The following is a 25,402-nucleotide window of genomic DNA, read 5'->3' on the forward strand; positions in this document are numbered from 1 at the left end:
GCCAGGCAAGATGGAGCAACTGTAATCTCAGCTACTCAGGAAGTTGAGGCAGGAGGATTGCAAATTGGAGGCCAGCTAGGGCAACTTCTCTGACTCTGGTTTTTTTTTTTTTTTTTTTTTTTTGTGCTGGGGATTTGAACCCATGGCCTTGTGCTTGCAAAGCAAGCACTCTACCAACTGAGCTATCTCCCAGCCCTCTGACTCTATCTTGAAATAAAAAATAAAAAGAACTGGGGGATGGGTAGCTCAGTGGTAGTGCACCACTGGGTTCGATCCCTGTTACGGCAATAAACAGACAAACAAACCCTATTTTTTAATTTTTTAATTTTGGGGGAGACCAGGGATTGAACCCAGGGGCACTTAACCACTGAGACACATCCCCAGTCCTTTTTTATTTTTTATTTTGAGACAGGGTCTTGCTAAGTTGCTGAGGCTGGCTTTCAACTTGTGATCCTCCTGCCTCAGCCTCCTGAGCCACTAGGATTACAGGCGTGTGCCACCGGGCTTGGCAAAAATAAAAAATTAAAAAAAAAAAAACTCCTATTTTTAAAAGATGTGGTAAAATAGGGTTGCCTTCCAGGTCTGACAATAACAAGCATGTTTCTCGTGCCTGTGATTGTACAGAAAGAGGAAAATTGAGAGATATGTTCTTGTTGTTGAAATTCCTTGTTGTGTCAGAACGTCCTATACTTTACAGGACATTGAGCATCCCTGACCTGCCATCGATCAAATGCCAGAAGCCCTGACCTCCAACAACCAAAAATGGCAAGAGCCTCGAACTTTTCAAAAAATATCCCCTAGGGGGCAGTGGTGCTCCTATTGGGAGCAACTGTCCAGCATGCTGCTCCTTAACTCTGTCTTTGAGATTGTTTTACACCATGATCTAGAGATCTGCCTCCCTTTCAAAGTGCATGGTATTCATCATATGGAGATGCTGTCAGGCACTTAGCAGTTCCCTCTCTAGGGACATTCTGCTGTTAAAAACATGACTTCAACAAAGAAGGCCAAGTTCATATATCATTTCACAATTGTGCAAGCAGATGTCTAGAGAAACTCTTAGAAGTGTCCTGGCCTGGTCAAGGGTTCAGGCATTTTGAATTTGATAGTTATGCCTAGTTAAAAACTGCCTTCTACAACAGAGGTATGTGAATCCACATTCCTCCAGTCGAGCAGAGGTCTGGGAGCCAGGCCAGGGGGCAATTCTGGAAGGTCTTAGCCAGGACCCTTCCCCTTTGGGGGTACTGCCTTGTTAAACCATACTTGGGGGTCATCTAACAAAGCCCTGGGTGTCCAAAAACTCCCAACCCACCTTCTCAGGTCTTGGGGAGGGGAAGGCAAGGAGGACTAGCTGGGTTGGTCCAGGCTATTACATTTATATTTGTTTGTTTCTTTTGCAACGCTGTGGATCAAACCCAAGGCTGCCCACATGCTAGGTAGGTGTTCCACCAACAAGCTACACCCCCACCTTACTACCCTACTTTTTTTTTTTTTAGGTCCTGGGGATTAAATCCAGGGGTGCTCTACCACTGAGTTACATCGCCAGTCCCTTTTATTTATTTAATTAATTTATTTGGTACTGAGGATTACTAACCCAGGGCGCCTTACCACTGAGTTGTATCCCAGCCCTTTTTTATTTTTTATTTTGAAACAGGGTCTCACTAAGTTGTTTAGGGCCTTGCTAAGTTGCTGAGGCTGGTCTTGAAATTGCAATCCTCCTGCCTCAGCCTCCGGAGTCACTGGGATTACAGGCATGCCTTATTTCTCTTTCTCTCTCTTCCTCTCCTACTGGGATTTAACCCAGGGTTACTTTACCACTGAGTCACACCCACAGCCCTTTTCATTCATTCATTCATTCATTCATTTTATTTTGAGACACTAAATTTGCTAAATTTCTTAGGACCTCCCTAAATTACTGAGGCTGACCTCAAACTTGCAATCCTTTTACCTCATCCTCCTGTGTAAGTGGGATCACTGCACCTGGCTCCTTTTATTTTTTATTTTGAGGCAAGGTCTTTCTTGCCCAGGTTGGCATGAAACTGGCAAGCCTCCTGCCTCAGCCTCCCAAGTAGCTGGCTAAAGCATTTGAGACTGAGTTGGAAACTTCATAGCACTTCATTCACCCTCCAACATGTCATGTATGTTGCCTAAGACAAGGACAGTCTCCTATAAATCCCAGGATGGTTATCATGCTCTTGAAAGTTTAACATGGACGAAGTAACCCTGCCCCTACAGACTTATGCACTTTCTCCATTTGTCCCAGCGAATACCTGTATGGCTCCCTCTCCCTTTCCTACCCTCAGGATCCAAAGATCAGACTTTGCATTTAGCAAAGGGCCTAGGACAGCAGTGCTGGCCTTGGACTCAGAGGTTCTATTGGGGTCCTATCCCTGGACTGCCTAAACCTTGCTCCCACTGGCACAGTCTTCTTGGACCCTGGGGGTATCAGGGAGCTGGAGGGGACACGGCCCCGGCCCCAGAGCTTAGCCTAGAGGAATTCAGTCTCGTAATAAACCAGTTCCTTGGGGGTCAGGCAGGACTTGTCTATCAATCTCCACAAGCATCCTGCAACTGCTACTATCTTCTCCCCTTTTGCAGTTGAAGGAGTTTTGGCCTTTTAATCTGTATGAGGAGGATGCTAATGACCACATGGGGTCACATGCTGCCTGAGGGGGACCACTGGGCACGTGATCAGTTTGTTCCTGGATGACACAGCCAGGCTATTGACTGCCCCTCCTCAGGCCTCCAGGCTTGCTCCTCTGGGCAGGCGAGTCTAGCCAGGGCTGCAGAGCTTCTTGGGACTGTGATCTGCTCAGCTCTGGCTCCCTGGTAGGGGCCACAGAACCTTTTCTCCCTCTCCCCCTTCCTTCCTTCCTCTCTCTTTCCTTCCTTCTTTCCTTCCTTCCTTCTTCCCTTCCACCCTCCTCCCTCCTTCCTTCCATCTCCTTCTTTTCTTTCTTCTTCTTCTACTTCCTCTTCTTTTTTTGGGGGTGGAGGATACTGGGGATTGAACCCAGGGGCACTCAACCACTGAGCCACATTCCCAGCCCTTTTTTATATTTTATTTAACAACAGAGTCTCGCTGAGTTGCTTAGGGCCTCACTAAGTTGCTGAGGCTGGCTTTGAACTTGAGATCCTCCTGCCTCAGCCTCCTGAGTGCTGGGATTCCAGTCATCTGTCACCTTGCTTGGCACAGAACCATTTCTTGACATGTAGTTTTCATGTAGTGTGTAAGCTAGGTAGGACATGTGACATTGCCTATTTTCAGATGAGAAAAGAGACATAGTGACAAATCTTGAAGGCATTCTAGTTAAGAACATTTCAAGAAGAAAATCAGAAATGGAGTGCAGGTGGGGTTGTGTAGCTCAGTGGTAGAGTGCTTACCTCACATGCATGAGGCACTGGGTTTGATCCTCAACACCACATAAATAAATAAAAATAAAGGCATTGTGTCCATCTACAACTAAAAACATAAAAAAATTAAAAAAAAAAAAGAAATGGAGTGCAAGTACTTCATTCTACTGTTTGGGAAACTGAGGCTCAGGAGTCATCAGGTTTGATTCATGGCTGTGCTACTTCGCTCTTGTGACCTTTGCTCTGAATGTAAGGAATTATTATCCACACCTGTACATCAGGAGGCAGAGGTGGGACCAGAACCTCAGAGAACTTCATGTGCTACAGGTGTGTGTGTGTGGGGGGGATTAATAATAGTAGTAGTAATAGTAGTTATTGAGTGTATGCTCTATGTCATGCAGAAGTCTAAGGACTTCACAGGAGGTTGGTGTAGTTCAGTGGTAGTGTTTGTCTAGCCTGCAGAGACCCTGAGTTCAATCCCTGGTACCCACAAAGGACTTCATAGGTATCAACTCATTAAATCCTTACATAATCCCTTTGAGGTAGGTGCATCATTATCAACATCAACTCACTTTATAAAGGGGAAACTAAGGTTTACAGCGATTAAGATACTTGCTGAAGGTTCCACAGCCATTGTAGGAGGTAGTGAGTGGGACTTTGGAAACCAGGACCTTCCTTCCCATGCACGCACAGGCTCAGATCTTGAGGCATCCAAGTGGTGCTGGGGGAATAGAGACCTAATTGAGAACTTTTTTTCGAGTGACCTCAAGGGACTCTGTCTTTCTCATGCATAAAATGGAAGAGTGTGTGTTTGTGGAGGAGGGTCTGGGTTTTATCTCACACTAGGAAAGTATTACAGTTTCCTCCTCTGTAAAATGGGAAGAATAATTTCTTCGCTGTTGGCTGTGAAATTGCAGGGTAAATCATTAACTCCGAGGTTGTATAGGACCTTGATGCGTGCTCGATCTACGAAAAGATTTTATGTCATTTCCCAGCTTGAGGTGGGAAGGGAAAGGAAAGGGCGACTTCCTTTGGACTTTTCAGTTAAGTAGCTACTTCACAGGATTGCAAACTCTCCGCGCCGCTAACTGGGATTTTTGAGCTGTGGAGAGCCTCAAGGCCTGTTCTCGGGGAAAGCTTATGGTTGGCCCCTTGGCATCCACGTGCTAACCCGGCTGGCTGGGAGGCTCCGGCTCCAGCCCCGACCAGTTGGAACCTGAGGGGCGGGGAAGGTGTGACGTCAAAATCACCACCTACCCTTCTTAAAGGCACAAGCTCACTCCGAATTCTTTTTTCCGTGTTAGGACAAAAAAGTCACAACAACGCAAAAGTTTTAAAGGCGAGGTGGAGGTGGGGTCTCGGATACGGGCTGGTGCGGGAGAAAAGCTTCTTGCTGAGAAACCGGATCAGAAACATCAGTACTGGATTTAAGCCCGCCTCACCCGGGGAGGCAGTCGGATGCGGGGGAAAAGTTTCTGACGTTTAATCTGTGAAATGGTGGAGCCTATTTCAAAAAGTTTCGAGCCTTGGAAGACGATGTGAAAATAACCAACGCAAAAATTAGTCGGTTCCTACTCCCCGACTCAGTGTGCCCCAGGAATCCCTGACCCAATGCGGTTGTTGCCCAAGGTCCCAGGGGGGTGGTGCCCCGGTCTCCCGGCGCCCGGGTCAGCCTTCCCTCTGTCCAGGACGCCTGGCCCGGGTATGGCTCTAACCTAGCTGCCACTCCCGCCGTGCTCTGCAGTTCGTAAAGCAGTTTCCGAGTTGCAGCCCCGTTCCACTATCGGTAAAAAGGGGATGATACTAATTCCTGCCAGACACTATCACCATAAAGTAGTAAAACTTCAGCAGGAAGTAGACACCAATGTTTGCATTACTGTTTTATTCCCTAGCGACCTCGGGAGAATTGATTCTTGCCGCCGCCTCGTAGATGAGGACACCAAAGAGCGAACAGTGCGATACCCACGCCATCTGGAAAGTTCCGATGAGCACTAGGACTCCCGGTGCAGTGATCCGCCAGGGTATAGGCGGGGTGGGGCTTGTCAAGTGCGGTGCTGCAGCCAGGTCAAGCGCGATGTGGACACGCGACCTTGACCCTCTGGTTTCAAGGAGCGCTGGGCCTGCATGGAATCCGCCTGCGAGACAGCGGCGCAGGGGCGGGACCAAGGCAGGTGTGTAGGGGGGGGAGAGCGAGTGGGCGGGACCGGTGGGACTCCGGGTAGGAGAGCGGTCGGCCCGCGGGGGCGGAGCTTAGAAGCCGTTCGGGGCGGGGCCAGCTAGGCCAGTTTCCCAGTCCTCCTTGTGTGAGGCGGGCGAGCGCGCGCGCACCCTGCACCGGCCGCGGAGCCGCTATGGGCCCGCTGGGCCCCTGGCGCCGCGCCGCGCGAGCACCGGCTTAGAGCCAGGTGGGCGGGCCGGAGCTGGGGGCCGGCTGGGATCCGAGGCGGGAATGGGATCTTGGGGGTCCCTCCGAACTTGAGTCTGGGCTGGGGTCGCTGAGTCGCGGGCCAGTGGGCCCTCATAGCCTACGCTGGGACGGGGCAGGTCCCGGAGGGTCGGGAACAGGTCTTTCTCCTCGTCCCTGCCTCGTGCCTTCTCGGCTGAGTTCCCATCTCCTATTCTGGGGAGAGGAAATGTGCTTCCTATCCAGGTCTCCGGGCCTGGTCTGTCCGGCCTCGGAACGCAGCGTGTGGGGGAGTGCCAGGCACCCCAGCCAGCAGTCGGGGAAAGACGGAAGGCCCTCTCTCGCCGACATCAGATGTGTTAACACGTTTCCCTTGATGCCCAGCCCCACCTTTCTTCGCCCAATAACTTGAGGGGCGCAGGTGCCCGCCCCGGGGCTGGGTGCTGGAGTCAGGGCCAGAGGGAGCGGCTCAGGAGTTTTGATCTTTGGGCCGCCAGGGCCAAACCCGGCGTCTGCACTTAAGTGCACAGTAAGCATGTGTGGTGTGGGTGAGGAGATGGCATTGGGCCATAATTACCATTAACCAACTACTCCTGGAGTGACCTTGGTTAGATCACCTAAGGTCCCTGAGCCTCAGTTTTCCCATTTGCAAAGTGAGACTGACAGCAGCGGTTTGGAAGGTTATTGTGAGGATTATTGAGGCAATTGCCGGATGAACTATGCGGGTGAGCATCAGTTAAAATCCCAAAAAGATGCCTTATGGCTACCCTCCCCGTGAGGCTTGTCAGTTGGTATTCCTTTATTTTTTTTATTTCTCGGTTTCTATTCAGGGGATAGAACCCAGGGTTGCCCAGCATGGTAGGCAAGTGCTCCACCATTGAGCAGTACTCCCAGCCAACTTGGTGCTCCATGTGACTGAGGTTTATTTTTCAGGATTGAAACAACAAGATGGCTGATCAGGACCTTGGGGGCATTAGCCCTCTCCAACAAATGATGGCCTCGGGGGCTGGGGCTGTGGTCACCTCCCTCTTCAGTAAGACCTGGGGAGGTGGGATGTGAGCAGCTGGGGATTGGGGTAGACCAAAGATGGGAGGCACCTTTGTCCTGGGGGAGGGTCAAAGGATGGGATCCTGAAAGGAGCCTTCTCCCCCAGCGACACCCCTGGATGTGGTGAAGGTCCGCTTGCAGTCTCAGCGCCCCTCAGTAGCCAGTGGTGAGTACCTGACCATGATGCGAAATGGGGGCGGGGGGCTGGACAAAGTGAAGATCTCCCAGAGATGGGGTCCGTGAGGTGGGTGGGGAGCTCTCTTGACTTGAGGGGCTGCCTTGTATTTTAGAACTGATGCCTCCCTCCAGATTCTGGAGCCTCTCCTACACCAAATGTGAGTGCCCCAAACCACAGGGAACCTGGGAGGGTTGCGGGAGGGAGTCTCCCAGTGTCCTCAGGTCACCTGTGGGCCCCCTAGTTATGACCTAGCACATACTTTCAGGTCATGTCCCCTAGCGCTCTGTCCTATTCAAGAACATCATCCATGCGGGGATTCTAGCCTCTCTCGGCCTGCCAGGGATGGGAACTCACCACCTCCCTGCAAGGTTTCAGGACCCTGTCATCCTAATATCTCTTCCCCTTCCCCAGCGCCCTCCTCTCTCCAATCCACAGGGAAGTGCCTCCTGTACTGCAATGGTGTCCTGGAGCCTCTGTACCTATGCCCAAATGGTACCCGCTGTACCACCTGGTTTCGTGATCCTACCCGCTTCACTGGCACTCTGGTGAGGAGCAGGGAAGAATGAGTATTGCAAGGCATGTAGAGGCAGCTAGTTCAGTTTGGGAAGGGCTTCCCAGAGAAATTAAAGCCTCTATGAAGTTTTTCTTTCGTTTTCCTGTCCTGAGGATCAAACCCAGGGCCCTGTCCATGCTAGGCAAGTGCCCTACCACTGAACTGTATTCCCCGACTTCCAAAACATTTCGAAGGGGGGACTAGGAGTCCACCTGGAGCTCACTGATCGGCTGCATGCATGGAGTTCTGAGGGACTAACTGCCCCTCAGTGCTGTGGGCAGAGGCTGAGGGCATTAGGCCAGGCCCAGCTTGGGCCAGCCTGTCCCACACCTTGTTCATGTCAGGTCTTTCTCCTTTGTCTGGTGCCCATGTGGCTAGGATGCTTTTGTAAAGATTGTGAGGCATGAGGGCACCAGGACCCTGTGGAGCGGCCTCCCAGCCACCCTGTGAGTAGCCAAGTCCTGGGTATTCCCTTCCCTTGTTGCCTTGTGATCCCTTGCTCTCTTTTGACTGGCTGGCTGGGGTGGGGGTTGCTTAGGAGCCCTTGGGAGTCGCAGGTTACCTTTGTCTACACTCCTAGGGTGATGACTGTGCCAGCCACCGCCATCTACTTCACTGCCTATGACCAACTCAAGACCTTCCTCTGTGGGCAAGCCCTGACATCTGACCTCTATGCACCTATGGTTGCTGGTGCACTGGCTCGCTGTGAGCACAGCCCTGGGCCCTTGATCTCTCTCTGTCCCTGCCTGTACCTGACCCCAGTCAGTCCAGCTCCCAGCCCCAAACTGCCATCTTGGGGGTCCAGGGGGGTGGGGATGTTCCAAGTCTCCAGACCCTGGGGCAGCAGCTGGGTACTCCAATGTAGGACGTGAAACCTGAACTCTTTCCACTGTCCATCCTGCAGTGGGCACTGTGACAGTGATCAGCCCCCTAGAACTTGTACGGACAAAGCTGCAGGCTCAGCATGTGTCATACCGCGAGCTAGGCACCTGTGTCCGGGCTGCAGTGGCTCAGGGTGGCTGGCGCTCACTGTGGCTGGGCTGGGGCCCCACAGCTCTTCGAGATGTACCCTTCTCAGGTAGGCATCCAGGAGTGTAGGGACTGGGGTATGGGAGTCCTAGAATGATGTACAAGGGATCTGCAGCCAATCCCGCTTTGTTAACGCATGCCATGAGGTCACTTAACTTCTCTGAGCCCTGGGTTCCTCATTTGTAAAAGTAGGCCAACAGTGAAAGTATTTGCCCAGGTTTTCATGAGCAAATTCCTTCAGGGGGACTGTTACAAATCCTGGCATGAACAGACAAGCCTGCAACCAGGAGGGCATGGTTGTAGGTGAGAGATGAGAGGTCTGGGGCCCACCTTCATGGCCTCCTCATCTCTTATGAGTGCTCCCCACTTCCCAAGCTCTGTACTGGTTCAACTATGAGCTGGTGAAGAGATGGCTGAATGGGCCCAGACCAAAGGACCAGACATCTGTGGGCATTAGCTTCGCAGCTGGCGGCATCTCAGGGACGGTGAGTTGACTGGGTTGGGTGTGGCCAGTGGAGGTGTCCCTGGGGTCACCTGAGGGTTGATGGAGATCCAGGAGAAAAGTCCTCACCAGCAGTACATGAGCATCTGTCAAGGTCCTTAGCCATTCCTAGAAGGCCTTCATCCCTCCCAGCCCCAGGAGCCACCAGTGTGCCAAGGACAAGAATCATGGGATGGGGATAAGCCAGCCCTCTTTTCACTCTACCAGGTGGCTGCCATCTTGACTCTACCCTTCGATGTGGTGAAGACGCAGCGCCAGGTTGCGCTGGGAGCTGTAGAGGCTGTGAGAGGTGAGCTGCCAGGCAAGTGGGGAAGGGGAGCAGGCAGGGGCCCAAGCAAATCCCACTGAATTAGCCTTGAATTTGCAGTGAAGCCCCCACGGGTTGACTCCACCTGGCTGCTGCTTCGGAGAATACGAGCTGAATCAGGCACTAAGGGACTCTTTGCAGGTGGGTGTCTGTCTGCGTGTTTGCGTCTGTTTATCTGGAACCCTGACCCCTGACCTTGGCCTCCCTTCTTGTTGCAGGCTTTCTCCCGAGGATCATCAAGGCTGCCCCCTCCTGTGCTATCATGATCAGCACTTATGAGTTTGGCAAAAGCTTCTTCCAGAGGCTCAACCAGGAAAAACCTCTGGGCCATTAAATGGGGCCAGGAAATGGACTCTAGCTCTTCCGTGGATGGGGGGCAGGAGGAGACTGAGTCAAGTGCCTTTTCCTCAGCACTCAGGGGAGGGGCCTCGTTTCCCTTTTCTCCCAACCAAGAGCCCCAGGTAGGGCTGTCTCCCAACCCTGGACCACCCAGGCCTTCTTAGACCCAGCTTGCTTCCTGTTGCTCCCCCTTTCTAAGATCATCCCTTTCCCACCCCCAAGTTCAAGACCAAATCTGATAATTGCCTGCCTCTTGTGTTCCCTTTGTTTGCTGTAGCTGGGCCCCCAGGAGCCAAGAACCCCCGGGCTCAGCTTAGTCTCCCCGCCCTGTTCATGCTCTGTCTAAAAATTATGAACTTCTGTGTGGTGCTTATGACTGCTGTGGCCAGGCATGGGGGGAGTGACTAGGAGGGGTCCTGATGCTGGCTTTGGCTGCCCAGAGTGGCATCCATAAAGAAGCTCTTCCCAACTTAGGGAGGGTCAAGTTGAGAACACAGAATTTAGGAAGGTAACAAGTTGACTGTAGTGATGTGCCTTCAGGGTGGGGCCACTGTATTGGAAGAGAGAGCTATCTGGAGACATCTCCCAAGAGCACACTTAGGTGACAGGGGAAGAGGTGGGGCTTCTTAACTGCCAAGCTCTGGCTAATGGACAGGGTTGCAGCTTTGGGCTAAAGCTGAAATTCTTAGACCCCTGGCATGGAAACACCCTGCCAGGGCTGACCCGCATTCTGTCCCCAGAAGGTTCTGTCTCTTCTACCTGGTGTTGAGCAGGTATTAAAGAGGTGAGGTTGGGCCTGTAGCTTAGTGATGGAGCACTTGCCTATCATGTGTGAGGCACTGGGTTCAGTCCTTAGCACCACATAAAAAACAAACAAAATAAAGGTATGCTGTCCATCTACAACTACTAAAAAAGGGAAAAAAAAAAAATTTAAAGAGGTCAGTTGGCCAAGCACAGTGGTAGCCTGAATTCCAGCAACTCCGGAGGCTGAGGCAGCAGGATGGCAAGTTCAAAGCCAGGCTCAGCAACTAAACAAGGCCTTAAGCAACTTATTGAGACACTGTCTCAAAGAATTTTTTTTTAAAAAAAGGGCTGGGGATGTGGCTCGGTGGTTAAGTGCCCCTGGGTTTATCCCTAGTACCAAAACAACACCAAGAGGTCAGGTTGAAGGGCACTTTCTTGTCTTGGTCCTGCCCTGGGCAGACTTCATTACTTAGAATATGTCCTAAGAAACCACTCTCCCTGAATCACCATGGACCACTTGGCACGAGGTGATTCTGATATGGTGAGCCCAGCCAGGCTCTGGCTCTACTGCCTGTGCTAAGCTCAGCACAGGGCCCTATCCCAGACCCCCACAGACCAGGCCACCCTCAGTCCTCTGGTTTTTATTTGCCTGATCCCCCCAGGACCCCCATGTGAGGGCCAAGAAAGGAGTGACTCCAGAGGGTACACAAGGACAGACCAGAGAGGCAGGGCAGCAGGGTTGCGAAGGCTGGGCCACCAGCTCTTGAGAGTGGGAGATGAGCAAAGGAGAGTCCAGAGGGATTCAGCCAGGTATCAGGGCCACCAGAAGAATAGAGTGGCTTCCCCGAGGTACTCCCTGTGGCCTTGGTCTTCCTGCCTCCTGACCCCACTGCTTCCCTTCACAGCCCCTGCCTCCTTGGGCAGGAAGCTAAAACAGGCAAGAAGCAGGGGTTATCTTTCCTCAGAGACCCCTGGCTGGGTGGGCAGCGTTCTCTGGAAGGGCAGCCTGGACTGGGGGATTCAAGGAAAGGTGGCAGGTGTCCATGGCCCCTGGCAGGTGGGGCTGGCACTGCCCATGCCGCTTCTCAGCTGGGGCTCAGTGCTGGGCTGCCCTCGGGACTGTCGCTCACCAGGCACTCGTTGGATTTGAAGCTCGCCAGGGACTTGCAGCTGGGGATGGAGGCCAGGGAGCCGCAGAGGCCCAGCATGGAGGGCGTGGGGTCCTTTCCTGGGAAGAAAGGGCGGGTGAGGTGGGACCAACCATTGTACATGTGTGTGAGTTGGGAGAGGGAGATGCAGGGTGGGCAGTGAAGGGACAGCCCTCAAGTCACCCACCGAGACTTTCTTGATCTCTTCTGGAGCATTTGTCATTTTCAATTAAATCATTAAGCACCTGTTTCTGTCATGCACAGTGCTGGGGACACTGTATTGTAATCATCAGTTTATGTCTCTCTCCCCCTGAGGTTCGTTCTCTTTTTGTCCATTTATTAATCACGCAGTGAGCATTTGCTCTGTTCCAAGCACTGGGGATACAGAGAACGGAGAGACATGGTCCCTGCCCTCATGGAGCTCACAGTCTGGTGGGGGAGACAGACACACAGACAATCACAAACACAGTGTGGTGGGTTACATGTCCACAGCCTGCCTTGTCTCAAAGAAGATCTAGGGTCATCCAATACAGTGTGGTTATAAAAAAGACAGGAAGTCCAGCACAGGGAGAACTAGGATGGGAAAAACAAGATGAAGCCAGGGGAGAGGGCAACACAACGCATGCGTTGAAGTCCTGGGTATTCGCTCGAAGGGAGCCACTAATTTGGCTCTGAGCTTCCTGGCAGCCAAAGAAAAGGGGAAACAATGGTCAGGCAAGCAGTTTACAGTGTGCATAGGAGCAAATAAGGCTGAGGAATTCCCCAAGAATTTGTGAGCCCCATGAGGCTGTCATATCAAGAAGCCATTGAGCCCTCACCGTAAGCCAACACTGGTGATCATTTTTACCAGCATTGCCATTGTAGGGATTGGAAACAGGGCTCGGCAAAATGAAGCGACTGGCTAAGCTATCACAGCTGGAGGAGGCAGAGCCAGGAGCATGGGTTCTGTCACCCCAAACCAAGCTCCTCATTGTTCTAGACACTCAAGAAGGGCTGAGAATAGGAGGGGCTTGGCCAGGGCCTGACTGAAGACCCCTGAGGCCCTTCCTGGAGAAATGCTGAATGCCAGAGTGGGGGGCTCACCGATGGGGCCCCAGGGCTCTTCATCCCGCTTGCCCTCTCCCAGGCGCTGGGAGTCAGAGCTCAGACTGGCCTCAGCTGACAGCGGTTCAGTGCTCATGAAGCTGTGTCTGTGGTGGAGTAGAGAGAGAGGTGCAGGCAGAGGCCCACAGTCTCAGGTCCTTCTTCCCGGGGGGCCCAGCACTCAGCCCCAAGCTAAGCCTACTTGGGACTTACCTCCGGTAGAGCTTGGAGTTGCTGGTACCCTCGGCCCCATTGAGTGTTCCCAGCGAGGGCCACTGGTTGACGAGGGGTGTTGTGAGTTCCTTGGAAGCCTGGGCCAGGGGGGCGTGGTCACCGGGGATCAGACCTGTCCTGGGAGGGGGAGGGGGGTCAGGCCTGGCTGAGAAAGGGAGCAGAAATAGGGAAGGGAGACTCAGCGAGGGGTTGGGGCAGGGATTAGGAAGGAAGCCTGAGTAGTAAAAAGGGGAAACAATGTTGGGGTCACTGGGGCGGACCCAGGCAAGCAATGGAGATGGCACTGGTGGTAGTTAGAAAGAAAGGAGTTGTAGGGGTCAGGATGACATGATGTGGGGGGCAGTGGAGAATAGTAATGGGATGTCATGGGAAATGGTGCTGGATGGTCACATTTAGGGAAGAAATGTTACATAAATCCTTAGGGGGATCCATAGGGGTAAGGTAGGGGTGTAGGTTCAGAGGACTTAGGATGCAGATCAGAGGGTGCTAAACAGGGGAGTGATAATCATGTTGAAGGTCTCTGAGTGACAGAAGTCCTGAGAGTAAATATTGGGGTCCCAGCATTAATGTTAGATGGCCACTCTCGCTGATGTGGGAAATTGAGGGTGACTGTGGGAGGTCACTGGCTCTTATGCTGAGGATAATGTTTGGAAGACACTGCCGGAATCTTGGGACGGAGGTGATGACATTTGTGAATTGATGCAGGTGAGTTGGAACGCTGGTGTCAGGAAAGGTAATGCAAGCCAGTGGGGCTGGTGATGGGGTTCACCGGGATGATGTGTCGGGGATCAGGGGCCAGGGCAGGCGGCCGCGCTCACAGCTGCTCCTGCAGCTCAAGGATCACGCCTTCCAGCTCCCGCTTCTCGCGCTGGTTCTGTGCTGCAGCCTCCTCCAGCTGCAGCAACAGCCGCCGGTTCTCCGCCTCCAGGTCCTTCAGCTGCGACTCGCGCAGTCGCACCAGCTCCTCCAGGTAGCCCTGTGGGGCCGACCGCTCAGTCCGGGCAGAGCGGGTCCCAGCTACTGCCCTGGTCTGCTCACGCGGTGGCTCCGCCCCTGGCAGCTCTCGTGCCCCAAGTCACGCATCACGCACCTTCTGCGCATAGACGATGCGGAACTTCTGCTCCATCTTGTGCCACTTGTTGTACCAGCTGTCCTCGTCGGTGACAAGCGGCAGGTAGGGATGTTCAGGCGAGTTGTCTTCACTCGTGCTGCTCTCGGCGCTGTGCCGCTCCTCCTCGTCGGTCAGGTAGTCGTAGCTTGCGGGAGGGACCGGTGGGTAGGGCCGGCCCTGCCCCGCCCCAACCTCGTCCTATACCCCCCAGATGTGTGGACCAGGATGATGCTCTGCGCCACCTCCTGTCCGCCAGCAATACCCACCGCAATAATAGGGCCGCTCACCTCTGGGTGAACTTTAAATAGGGCGTGTAATCGATGACCACAGGGGTCTTCCCGTCCAGAACTTCGCCCTTTAGGCAGAAGCTAGGACACAGAAGAGACACAGAGTTGGGGGAGGGAATGGGAATGCGGACATTTTGGGGGGAAACCGTCCCTTCCGCTACCACCATGCAGACCCCGTCATCCCACCTGAAGTCGATGACGCTCAGTCCTATCAGCATCCCGGTGAGGAGAGTGGCTTCCTCCCGCAGCATGATGGCTCCAGAATCATAGAACCGCCTATGGGGAGCCGGGAGGGTCTGTGGGTACAGCTATGACGGAGGTCCCCCGCCCCCAGGATTTATCTGGCTTACTACAAACTTCCTGCTCAGTACTCAGGGGTGGGCCTTGTCTCCACCTCAGACTGGGGCTCAGTGGGGCTAGTGCCTGTGTCCCACACCTACTGAAATGTGTTCTCTAAGAAGAGACTTCTCCATCCTAACTGGTACCTCATTCCCACCAAATACTTGGTCACCCCGATCCTTTAAATTACAAGGAATTTGTGCTTGGCATGCCAGAGGCACTCAAAAAATAAATTACTCCAAAATGAAACTAGCGGGTAGACTGTAGTAAGAACATAAATTGAGTATGGTCATGTGAGAGGTGGAGGTATGTGCCCAGCACTGTACCCAGAAAATGTCCCACACTGGCACATTCTGCCTTTTGCTCCTGCCCCAGAGTCCCAGTCCCTCAGTTTAGGGATTGAAGCTTCCCACATCGGGTCTGTGTGTTCTTGGGAGGCAAGTATAAAGCTGCTGTATTGTTTGAAGAACCAGTAGGGTCATGGGCTACAGGTCATGGCACAAGGTCAACAAGTAAAACAGAACATGGTTGAGGCTTGTTCAGAAGTATATCTAAGGGTAGAGCTATGCATGATGGGCAGGCACTGGAAATAAAGGCAGATAATATGCAATAGAATTTCACTGGGAAGTGATGGTGGTGGTGCTAAGGCAGACCCAGGGTGGTCTGGAAGAAGGAAACTCTCAGTGCATGCTGGGACTTGTAGTCCAAGTACTGAAGGTTGCTGCGGGAACTTATTTTTATAAGTTCAGGCAACTACAAATGTGCACACTGGGACTTATGGTCCAAGCTGCCTATGGGTCTGACCTGGTAGTCCGGACGTCCCGCAAAGCTGTGGTGATATATTCTGACAAGCGCTTTTCCATCAGTGCCACCCGGATCCATGCCCGACCCTGCAAAGCATGCTCACATTTACTTGTCCCAGAGGGACCCATATGTCCAGTATCAGGTGGGGCCCTTCTCCCCAGTGCTTTGGACAAGGGGTAAAGATCAAGGAGCAGGCAGGCACTCTGTGTACAGCTCAGGGATTAATTGCCTTGACCCTGCCCACCTCAGGACCCTCACCTTGGCTCGGGCAGTACTGATGTTTTCCATGTTCTCGATGCTGCTCACACAGTTGTTGGGCACTTTGCTGCAGGCCAACCGGATATAGTCCCAGAAGCCCCGCTGCCCATCTGAGCTGAACCAGCTCACTGGACCTGCTGGGGCACAGGCTGAGCCAGGGCAGGGAGGGGGCTCAGCAAAACCAGGGAATTTGGAGAGGGTCCATATAATGAGGCACTTACATGCATCAGTGTAAGAAGCCACACCCACACATCCCACCTTCCCCAAACATGTGCACACACAAAGGGTGTGTCAGCACATAGCTGCATGCACAGTCATGGGGCTATGGACAGAAGCCCTCCTCCTTTCCCCAGCTGTGTACGTGAGCTGCATATGGCCCAGAATGGGGGCCAGGATCAATAACAGGGTTCAGAACTTCCTGGAGAATATCAAAGTGGGGTGCCTGGAAGTTGGAAGGGCTGGAGAATGAGGGGCGGGAACTCAGGCCCACCTTTGAAACGGTGGCTGAGGATCTGCTCCAAAATGGCTGCAAAATTAACAAACTCCTCAGATGAGTCATCGATGGGCTCTGCTGTGTACTTCTCCAGCAGGGTTTTCACAGAGAACCTGGTTGGGGGTAGGGAGATGGGGCAGTGGGGGGTCAGGTGAGAAGATAGGGTGATGGTAGTAGAGGAAAGGTGTTGGGCAGAGAGGGAGTGACTGGCAGAGAAGAGGTCACGAGGGCATGGATATGGTGGGGAGGCAGGTGAGACTAGGACCATAGGGGTGCTGTGGCATGTGGTGTGAGAGGGTAGCAGGTGTGTGTGGGGGTAACAGGTAGGAGACTGACAAAGTGGGTGACAGGAGAGGTGACAGCCAGAGAAAGGAAGCTTCAGGAACAAGGTATGAGAGGGGATGAAACAATAGGTAGAAAGATGAGGCATCAAGAGCCAGGAGGCTGTCCCCAAGCCCCTTCCTTCTAGACTACCCTGAGTTGTACTCTCTCTGTGTGCGGGCTGAGGGTCGACCAGGAGTCAGAAACTGGTTTGTGACCCTGCTCTAAGCTGTCTTCTGTTGTTGCTGGAACAGCCTTCCATTCCTCAGGGGATGGGGCCAGTCCCCTGTGCCAGGGCATGTGAGTTGGCATATGCACATGGAGCATGGGCATGCATGGGTGGCCAGGTGGGCTCAGCCCACAGATGTCCTCCTCCCCCCTTTTCCTTCTTGGCTCTCCCACCCACACACCAGCTGCCCAGAACTAGGTGGTGCAGAGCAGGGTGGAGGGAGGTGCAGGGTATGGATCCGAAATGTACATTGGGTGGGAGGGGACATTGGCAGCAGATCCTTGAAAGGGGTATGGGGGCCCAGACACTGGCTTCTTAGAGAGGAAGGGAACCAAGGAAGGACAGTGGGTCTGAGGGCTTGGAGCCCAGCAGTCCCCATCCCTCTCTCCAGTGCTGTTCAATGCCTCCTACTCCCTCTGCAGTCCCTGCCCTACAATCTCCACCTGCCACCCCTGCAGTGGTAGGAGGCAGAGGTGCGGACATGCATGGCTTCTAGCATCCCATTATCTCCCTGTTGTGGATGGCAGAGCAGGAGTGGATGTCCAGGGATAGGGAACCTCTTTGGAACTGTCTATTTTTCTTTGTTAATCAAGCCCTATAATGTGCCAAGTACTATTCTCAATGTATTACCTCAACTATCCTCCCCGCAGCCCTGAAGGTAGGCCCTCTTATCATCACTATCATCCCCATTTTACAAATGAGGAGACTGAGGGTCCAAAAGGTTGACATAACCTGGTGAGGATTCACACAGGTATGTATGATTCCAAAGCCCTTGTTATTTCTGCTATGTCTTGTGGCCTCCTGGCAGCTGTCACAATTACTGAGGACCTGGACAGCTTCTGCCTCCTCTGCCCTCTGTCCTCCATTCTGCAACCCTCCAGTTCTGGAGCGTTGGCCTCTGAGACTTTCAAGCCAATGGTATAGCCAAGCCCATGCCCCCATCTTGAGACCAGAGCCAGGTCAGTGTTGAGTCACACCAAAGGGGTGCATCCTGCTAGATTCAAATCCTATTTGGTTGGGTGCAAACAACCAAATACTAGTTCTTGCCTCATTTAATTTTTGTTCAGATCCCAGATGGGGCTGGGAGAAGGTAAGTATGTCCAGGCTGCTGGACAGGGTGATGAGGAGCTGGGCCATTAATGGGAGGGAGCCTGTGTTTAGAAGTTATCTGGGTTTCATCACGCACCGGCCCCCCAACTTGATTTCTCTGGGTCATCTGGGTCAGATCTGAAGTGGGCCTGGGGCTGAGTCAATGTGGCAGCCATCTACCATCTGTCCTCAGGGGTGCTGCAGAGCTGGTCATCACCCCTGGGGAATCCCATGGTGTGTTCCCTCTTAGGAGGTGCAGTGACTGCAAGTTACCATGGAGACAGGGAGGCAAGGGCTCAGGGGAGCCTGCAGCCTGCTAAAGGGAGCTGAAGGCGAACCACGTGACAGTGATGAGGCAGCAGGGGTCCCCCAGGGTTTCTGAGCCTTTCTCATGTCCCCAATCCCCAAAATTTTAACCCTCACCCCCCAGCTCTAAGCTACCTCCGGTTCACCTAACAACCGCTTCTCTAGTCTAGGCCAAGGGGAGTTCCCTCCTTTTCCTGTGCACTTCGGAGGCTGAGCTCACCTGGGAGGCAATAGAAAGGAGAGGAGCCTAGGAGGTCAGAAGCCAAGAGAGGAACATGAAACATGGTATCAGGATGGGACTGCTTTTGTGTGCCACGCACTGGGGTAGGCTCCTACAATATATCTAAAATGGGTATGATGGACCCAAAGCCCAGAGTAGTCAGGAGACCTTTCCAAGGTTGCAAAGCTAATACTTGAGGTAAAAACTTGAACCTAGGACAATCTGGCCTCAAACACAGAAATCTTCACTTTACACCCCAGGCAGAATTTGGGGGAGAGGGTGGAGGCAGCAGCTCATGCTTTGAGCTGGGTCATTGCTGCATTCCTTCTTTCCATAACATTGCAGGCATCTTTACAGAAGTCTGAAGTGCACAGCTCTGTGCAAGGCACTAGGGATGTGATGGAGTGAGACAGATGCCGTATGATTGGATGTGTGCCCAGGAACCTGGAAGCAGCTTTGGGAGCCAGGAACCAGGGCATCAGGTGGGCACTGATTCCTGGGAGGAGAAGGGCTGAGGCCGTGTGCAGGCAGGTGGGGCTGGCAAGAGAAGACAACCCAGTCCTGCACCCAGGAGCACCCTGCCATGAGAGGGGAACACCTGGTGGGCATGGGGGCAGGGGAGGCTGCAGATGGAGAAGGCAGCTGGCATGGAGATCCCAGAACCAGAGGCAAGTGCAGGTGGGGGCCCCGGGAGAGACTGAGAGGCTGGCCATTTTGCTGGCTTCAGGGTTAAGAGAGCAAGGGTGAGTCAGTGCAGGGTTGAAGTGGGAAGGATCACTTCCTGGGCCCCAAGAAATCAGAAGAATTTTCCCAAACCTGCCACAGCCCCACCCTCAGGGACCAATGCTTCTGCCCTCCCAATCTCCTCCCCTTGAACCCAGGGACCCAGGCTTCTGTGGGTAGGCCCTGGGTTCTTCCCTAGCAGGGCAGTGCCCCTCACCCTTCACTGGATGGGTTCAGAGACTTTGCCCACATGCCCAGATGACTCTGTCACAGGCTACAGCTGCCCACAATGGGAGGAGGGCACCATCCTTGCTCCAGGATCTAGCATTAGAAAGTCTCCCAGGAAATCCCTGCCTGGGAGAGGCCAGGCTGACAGGGGTGGCAATGAGGGTACTTGGAGGGCATTCTTTACCCCCAAGGGTTCCCCACTGCCCACCCTGGCCCCCACCCCCAGCAGAGGAGCCAGCCATCCCCACCCCTCCCCCTCACACACAAAGTCACTTCCTGGTTCTCACAGGAAGCTGCAGTGCCAATTAAGCACCCCTCACCCCGCCAGGCCCCAGGCTGGGAATAGGCCTGGTTTGGCCTAGAAGGATAGGAACCGGACTTCCAACCCCTCTCCGGGTTCTGGGCTTGGAAGAAACAGAGGACGCATTCCTTTTAACCCTTTGCTCCCTCCCCTTTTCTCCGCGGCTGCTGGGCACCCTCCCGCCAGCATGCTCAGCCCAGGGTTCCGCAGCCGGTCCCAACCCCTCTCCCTGACACGCCACCCCCGCCCGCCAGCGGCGCCCACCTGCACACGGTGATCAGGTTCCTACGCTCCACGGCCACGTTGCGGGAAGACGCTTTCTTGGAGGATAGCCCCAGAGCCATGGTGGTCTGGACAAGGCTCGCTTCCATCCAGATGTGCGGCCACTGATGCCGCCGCCCGCTGCCCCCCACCCCGCCCGGCGCCCCGGCTCTCTCGCCGGATCACCGCTGGGCCCTCTGCCCACCAGGTCCCTTCGACCCCTTCACCGCCATCCCTGTGCCTCTACGCCGGGTGCCGGGTCCCCTTGCTCCCTCCCCCAGCGGCGATTCTGGAGCAAAACAAGGCCGGGGAGGGAGCTCTCCGAGGTGCTGAGCCGGGGCCCGTCACCCCCTCCCCCTGTCGCCCGCCCCCCCCGGCCGGTGACGTCAGGGCCGTCGGGCTCCGCCCCCCAGCAGATCGGGGACCAATCCGCAGAGGGTGCAGGGTCTGCGGGGAGGGGGAAGGGCTGGGGCCCCAGGGAGAGCGGAGGGGGTCCTCGCAAGAGGCCGAAATTGCCTGCAGGAACTGAGGGCCTGTGCTGCACCTCCTCACTCGAGGCCGGGAACTGCTCTTCTTGCGTTTCTGAGCTCCGACGCCTCTACTCCCTTATTTCTGACCTGTGATCGGTGGTGTCTATCTCTGATTTCCCCTTGTTGCCTGCGGAATGTAAGAGCTCTCCACCTGTACCTAATGCCAGCCCCACCTCCACTCCTTCAGCGTTAGCGTTCTGAGGCTCGGGCTGCGTTCAGAGTGCAGCTGGCCCTAAGGCGCTAAACACAAGAGGCTGAGGAGCAGAAACACAGCGTAACTATCTGTGCCCTAGCTAGATTTGTCTACACCCGTGTGGCGAAGCCAATCTCTCCTGGGGTGGAAAATGAAAAGCCAGAATAAACCATCTAAGACCAGCGCCTGGAACCAGTAGATGGAAGATGCAGGAATACTGTCAGCAAAGGCCCTGAGCTGTGTGGAGGTTCCCAGCAGTAGCGCTGGTGTCCACAGTGGTGCCAAGGCAACTGGAGGGGATAGCAGCCAACTCCCCCTCGCACCACCCCAAGGGGCCAGCTGGCCTAAGGGATGGTAACCCTTTGGCTACCATCATTGTTGCATGGTGCCTTCATCCCTCTCTGAATGGGTCATTGATCCTGTGCAAGGCCAGGAAGGCCCTGAAAAACGGGTTGCAGCTTTTACTAGGAGATGGGGGAATGAAAGCATAGTCTGTCTTCTTTACTACCCTTGGCCTCCATATTGCTCTCACCTGCCTCACTCCTCTGTTCAACCTATTCTAGGATTCAGACATTACTGGCGTGGGAATTGGGTTGCTTTTGTCTTTGCTGTTGAGTTTTAGTTCTCTGTATATTCTGGATATTGATTCCTTATCAGATATGATTTGCAAATATTTCATTTTACTTTATTGATACTGTCTTCTTCCTTCCTTCCTTCCTTCCTTTCTTCCTTCCTTCCTTTCTTCCTTCCTTCCCTCCTTCCTTTCTTCCTTCCTTCCTTCCTTCCTTTTTTCCTTTCTTTTTCTTTTTTCCTAACTTTCTTCTCCCTACCCATTTCTTTCTGGTACTAGGGATTGAACCCATGGGTGCTTTATCACTGAGCCACATCTCCAGCCCTGTTTATTGTTTATTTTGAGACAGGGTCTCACTAAATTGGTCAGGCTGGCCTTGAACTTACTATCCTCCTGAATGGGCCTCCCAAGTAGCTAGGATTACAGGCATGCACCACCCCACCAGGGATGGGGGAATCCTCTGGGTTCCAGACTTTGTTCTCCCTGTCTTCATTATATAGTCACAACCCAATTTTCCTTTGGTATTTGGGATTTGTCACCCTAAAAAAGGAACCCCCTTGTTTGCCCTGCACCAGGTGAGTCTTAACTTCCAGTTTGGTGAAACCATCATTGTATCTCCTGGTGAAAGGATTCCTCCCTTGGTGTAGTAAATGCTGTCAATGATCTCTCATTCCCTAAGCTCTTGGATACACTGGATGAATGTCTATTACCAGAACCTGGAATTCTCTACCTGAGGGCTCTGTCTGGCTACTGGAGCTTGCTGGGCAAACTGCAAGTTCTGGGGAATTATATTCCCATCCATAGCAACCTTCAGGTAATAACTAGTGGGAATTGGTGGATAAATAATGGAGCTCTCTCATCCTTCAGGTAGGATGATCCTGTGGTTCATGTTATTACTGACTCCCTGACTTTCCCCACAGGATAAGGCTCCAGTTGCCCACATTCTTCACTTGCTTGATAACACATCCTTTAGGAGCCTTCTTCTCTTCCTGTCACATTCCCATTCACTGACTGGGTGTTCCTAGCATCACCTCTTTGAATCCTTGACTCAGGTGCTACTTCTAGAGAGGGGTCCCACACCAACACAGTTGGTATCTAAAGTTGTCCTAGAAAGAAGATCCCCAGGATAGAATTCTGGAATTGGGTCATTCACCATCTGGATGGCAATAAGGATTCCATTGTTGAGGTCAGTGGGGTACTAATGCCCACTGGAGTACTACATTCTTGTGAATGTAGTACTTTCATTGTGGTGAGTTGGGACGGTAAACTGAGAGGCATTGCCTATGTAACACCTGTAGTATTTGAGGTATAAGAGGGGAATAGTATTTATAAGGATCGTGATGTTGACTGGTTGCTTTTGCATGCTATTAACATGCTAAAAGGAAATAAGACAGATTCCCATCAGTCAACTGTCAACTCAGGGTACATTGTAAAAGCCAGAAGGCCTCCATGGCATAGCTAAAGGAAGCTCTTATCTCCTTCAGCTTATGCAGGGAAGACCATGCTGAAAATCAGTCTAACAATCCGATTGTGAGAGTTGCAGAGTTTTATATGTAAAACCTCAGCAGATCAGGGCCCTGATAGGAAAGGAGTAGGATCCTGAGACAAGATGTGGGAATATCCATTCTGGAACCCCCAGATTACCCTCAATCCTTTGGGCCAGTAGAAATGGCCTCTCCCCCTTGGTGGAAGAGTAGCCTGATAACATGCCACATGCTCATCTAAGACAGATACCTCACAAGATGATACTTCCCCTCTTCAAGGCCTGACCCTAGCTCTCCTTCATGATACTATACTAATCATTCTGGACAAGTCTCATCATGGGCCAAGTGTGGAAGTACTATCACAACTGTGGGAAGAAATATATTATTCACTGAAGGAGCTAGAGGAGCTGGCTAACATGTACCAACAGAAATTGGGATAACATGCTTGGGGAGGGATCTTGAGAGTTTTGGACTGGAGTCAGGGAGTGGAATGTATGATGAATAAGGGAGAGTTTATTGATGTGGGATACTCCATCATGACTAAGGATTTAACATTTTAAAGGCTTGGCGAGGATACTGGAAGCCAGTTGCAATATGCAACTGAGAAAGATCTAGAAAGTTTGGGAAAAACATGGGTGACAGATAATGAGAGGAAGATGTTGGAATTTCCTTAGTGGAATACTGGGGAAGAGGACAAAAGGTTCAGAGAGGAGAGCAGGCCAGAATGAAATTATTACCATATAAGGGGCAGAGAACCTTCCAACCTACTGTGTTCCTCATGAGGGTCCAGAAATACTCCCTTCAGAAAAGTGCTAAGAAACGTACTAATTGGTGGAGGGCCACTGACCTCTTCCCAGCTCAATGGTGGCTACCCTTTTCAGGCCTGAGTTGATGGAAGTGGAAGCTTCTGGGCACTGACCTTCCTGGAGTCAGTGGGTATGATGGGTATCTAGAACAGGAGCCAGGTGACACACTGAGTCATCAGAGGCAAAACAGACATAATTACCACAGTGGGCAGAAAGACCAGAATGGTTAGCAAGGATCTGCTTTGATGGTCAGGAGACCATGGCATTCCTAGACAGGCAGACAGCCAATGAGATTATTTCTTGACTTATATAACAAAAAACAAGCAAGAAGGAGAGAGCAGAAAGCTGTTGTCAGTCACCACAAAGGAAGATCTCAATTCTTTACCTGGTTTCCAGACCCAAACTAGTTTTCAGATGCAGAACCCATTGATTCGGGGAGAATCTTCCTATGCCACAGCAAGTTTATATCATAGGGACTAGAGATGTGGTAGGACACTAACCTAGCATGCACATGGCCCTGGGTTGCATCTTCAGCACTGCAAAAAAAGAAAAAAAAATGAGTTTATATCATAGTTATTATCTCACTTTTCTCCCTAAAGTACTGACAGTCATTTGTCAGAACAACTGTACTCTGGGTATTATGGTTTAGATGTGAGGTGTCCCCCAAAAGCTCATGTGTGAGACAATGCAAGATGGTTCAGAGGAGAAATGATTGAGTATTGAGAACCTTAACCCAATCAATGAATTAATTTCCTGATAGATTAACTGAGCGGTAACTGAAGTCAGGTAGGGTGTGGCTGGAGGAGGTGGGTCACTGGGGGTGTACCTTGGGGTATATATTTTGTAATTGGCAAGTGGAGTCTCTCTCTGCTTCCTGATCATCATGTGAGCTGCTTCCCTCTGCCACATTCTTCCACCATGATGTTCAACCTCACCTTGAGCCCTGAGGAATGGAGTCATCTATGGACTGAGACCTCTGAAACTGTGAGCCCCTAAATAAACTTTTCCTCTTCTACAATTGTTCTGGTGAGATCTTTTAGTCACAACACGGAAAAAGCTGGCAAAAACACTGGGTCAGGGGAAATACTCAGATCTTGTGAGGTTTTGGATATTGTGAGCTGACGCTGATACAGGGGACCTAAAATGCCATCACAGACATATGTTAAGGTAGGTTGTATTACAGATGCCAGGTGATCAAAGGAGACCTGACCCATAAGACCAACCTGGTAGCTATTTCCTGGAATACATCATTGGAACGGATGTGTTTTGTGGCTATTGAAACTCTCAGTTGGTTTCCTTAAATTAGAGTAGGAAAGGCCAAGAGGAAATCAACCCCTCTTCCTGCTAAGATAGTAAATCAAGAATAGTTCTACCTCTCAAGTGATTAGGATACAGAGCAGTGGTCCCCACATTATCTCCTTTTAACTCACCCTTCTGACTCTTGCAAAAACCAGATGAATCATCGCAGGTGAGGTGAACATAAGCAATCAGTGGCCCCAACTGAGCTGCCGTGCCAGATGTGGAAGGTTTCTTAAAACCAACTAATATAGCCCCTGCCATTTAGTAAGTGCTATTAATTTGGTGAAGGAAGATTAGAAGCAGTTCCCTTTCCCTGGAGACAGACAAGAGTAGGAGTTCACAGTCATTACCCAGGGCTTAACTCTTCTGCTTTTTGTCACAATATAGTTCAAGGGGACCTTGATCACTTTGGTTTTCCACACAATATCACACTGATCCTCTGTATTAATGACACTGAGTTAATCAAACCTGGTGAGCAGGAAGTGGCACACACTCTGGATGCTGTTGACAAGAATAAATCCTATGAAGACTCAAGGAACTCTGTGAAATTTGAAGGAGTCCAGTGGTCTGCCACCACCACATACTTCCTGCCCCTCAAGCAGAAGTGGGCCCCTTCAGATTTTGGAGATG

The 25,402-nt window shown here is 52.2% G+C and overlaps 2 protein-coding genes across 10 annotated transcripts; one reads left to right on the top strand and one right to left on the bottom strand.

Annotated features, from left to right (window-relative positions):
• The first annotated feature begins 5,502 nt into the window (after positions 1-5,502).
• Slc25a39 (solute carrier family 25 member 39) lies at positions 5,503-9,961 on the top strand. 4 transcript variants are annotated; one of them, XM_047546057.1, is made up of 12 exons: positions 5,503-5,522; positions 6,689-6,788; positions 6,909-6,968; positions 7,093-7,137; positions 7,392-7,525; positions 7,912-7,979; positions 8,114-8,238; positions 8,438-8,611; positions 8,938-9,047; positions 9,272-9,353; positions 9,432-9,512; positions 9,590-9,961. In XM_047546057.1, exons 2-12 carry the CDS (start codon positions 6,704-6,706, stop codon positions 9,703-9,705), a joined length of 1,080 nt encoding a protein of 359 aa, XP_047402013.1. In that variant the 5' UTR covers positions 5,503-5,522; positions 6,689-6,703; the 3' UTR covers positions 9,706-9,961. The 4 variants fall into 4 exon arrangements, with proteins under 4 accessions (XP_047402013.1, XP_047402012.1, XP_047402014.1 ...); XM_047546056.1 differs by lacking the exon at positions 5,503-5,522 and adding an exon at positions 5,621-5,756; XM_047546058.1 differs by lacking the exon at positions 5,503-5,522 and adding an exon at positions 5,621-5,756 and having other exon boundaries at positions 7,416-7,525.
• A 1,128-nt stretch (positions 9,962-11,089) lies between these two features.
• Rundc3a (RUN domain containing 3A) lies at positions 11,090-20,227 on the bottom strand. 6 transcript variants are annotated; one of them, XM_047546052.1, is made up of 11 exons: positions 19,893-20,227; positions 16,209-16,324; positions 15,719-15,852; positions 15,461-15,546; positions 14,504-14,593; positions 14,318-14,398; positions 14,010-14,175; positions 13,738-13,895; positions 12,899-13,036; positions 12,686-12,792; positions 11,090-11,682 (listed from the first exon to the last, which is right to left on the bottom strand). In XM_047546052.1, the coding sequence occupies exons 1-11, from the start codon at positions 19,997-19,999 to the stop codon at positions 11,540-11,542; spliced, it is 1,326 nt and encodes a 441-aa protein (XP_047402008.1). In that variant the 5' UTR covers positions 20,000-20,227; the 3' UTR covers positions 11,090-11,539. The 6 variants fall into 6 exon arrangements, with proteins under 6 accessions (XP_047402008.1, XP_047402007.1, XP_047402006.1 ...); XM_047546051.1 differs by having other exon boundaries at positions 15,719-15,855; XM_047546050.1 differs by having other exon boundaries at positions 15,719-15,867.
• Between the last annotated feature and the right edge of the window lie 5,175 nt (positions 20,228-25,402).

Source organism: Sciurus carolinensis, chromosome 3 (assembly GCF_902686445.1).
Source record: "Sciurus carolinensis chromosome 3, mSciCar1.2, whole genome shotgun sequence".
Classification (NCBI taxonomy): Eukaryota; Metazoa; Chordata; class Mammalia; order Rodentia; family Sciuridae; genus Sciurus; species Sciurus carolinensis.

Coding starts and splice junctions, on each gene's coding strand:
- Slc25a39 (XM_047546057.1), top strand. CDS start 6,704: ATGGCTGATCAGGACCTTGGGGGCATTAGCCCTCTCCAACAAATGATG. Junction 8,612..8,937: donor TCGAGATGTACCCTTCTCAG/GTAGGCATCCAG, acceptor CCACTTCCCAAG/CTCTGTACTGGTTCAACTAT. Junction 9,048..9,271: donor CTGGCGGCATCTCAGGGACG/GTGAGTTGACTG, acceptor TCACTCTACCAG/GTGGCTGCCATCTTGACTCT.
- Rundc3a (XM_047546050.1), bottom strand. CDS start 19,999: ATGGAAGCGAGCCTTGTCCAGACCACCATGGCTCTGGGGCTATCCTCC. Junction 15,868..16,208: donor CCTCAGCCACCGTTTCAAAG/GTGGGCCTGAGT, acceptor GCCCTGGCTCAG/CCTGTGCCCCAGCAGGTCCA. Junction 15,547..15,718: donor TCAGTACTGCCCGAGCCAAG/GTGAGGGTCCTG, acceptor CATGCTTTGCAG/GGTCGGGCATGGATCCGGGT.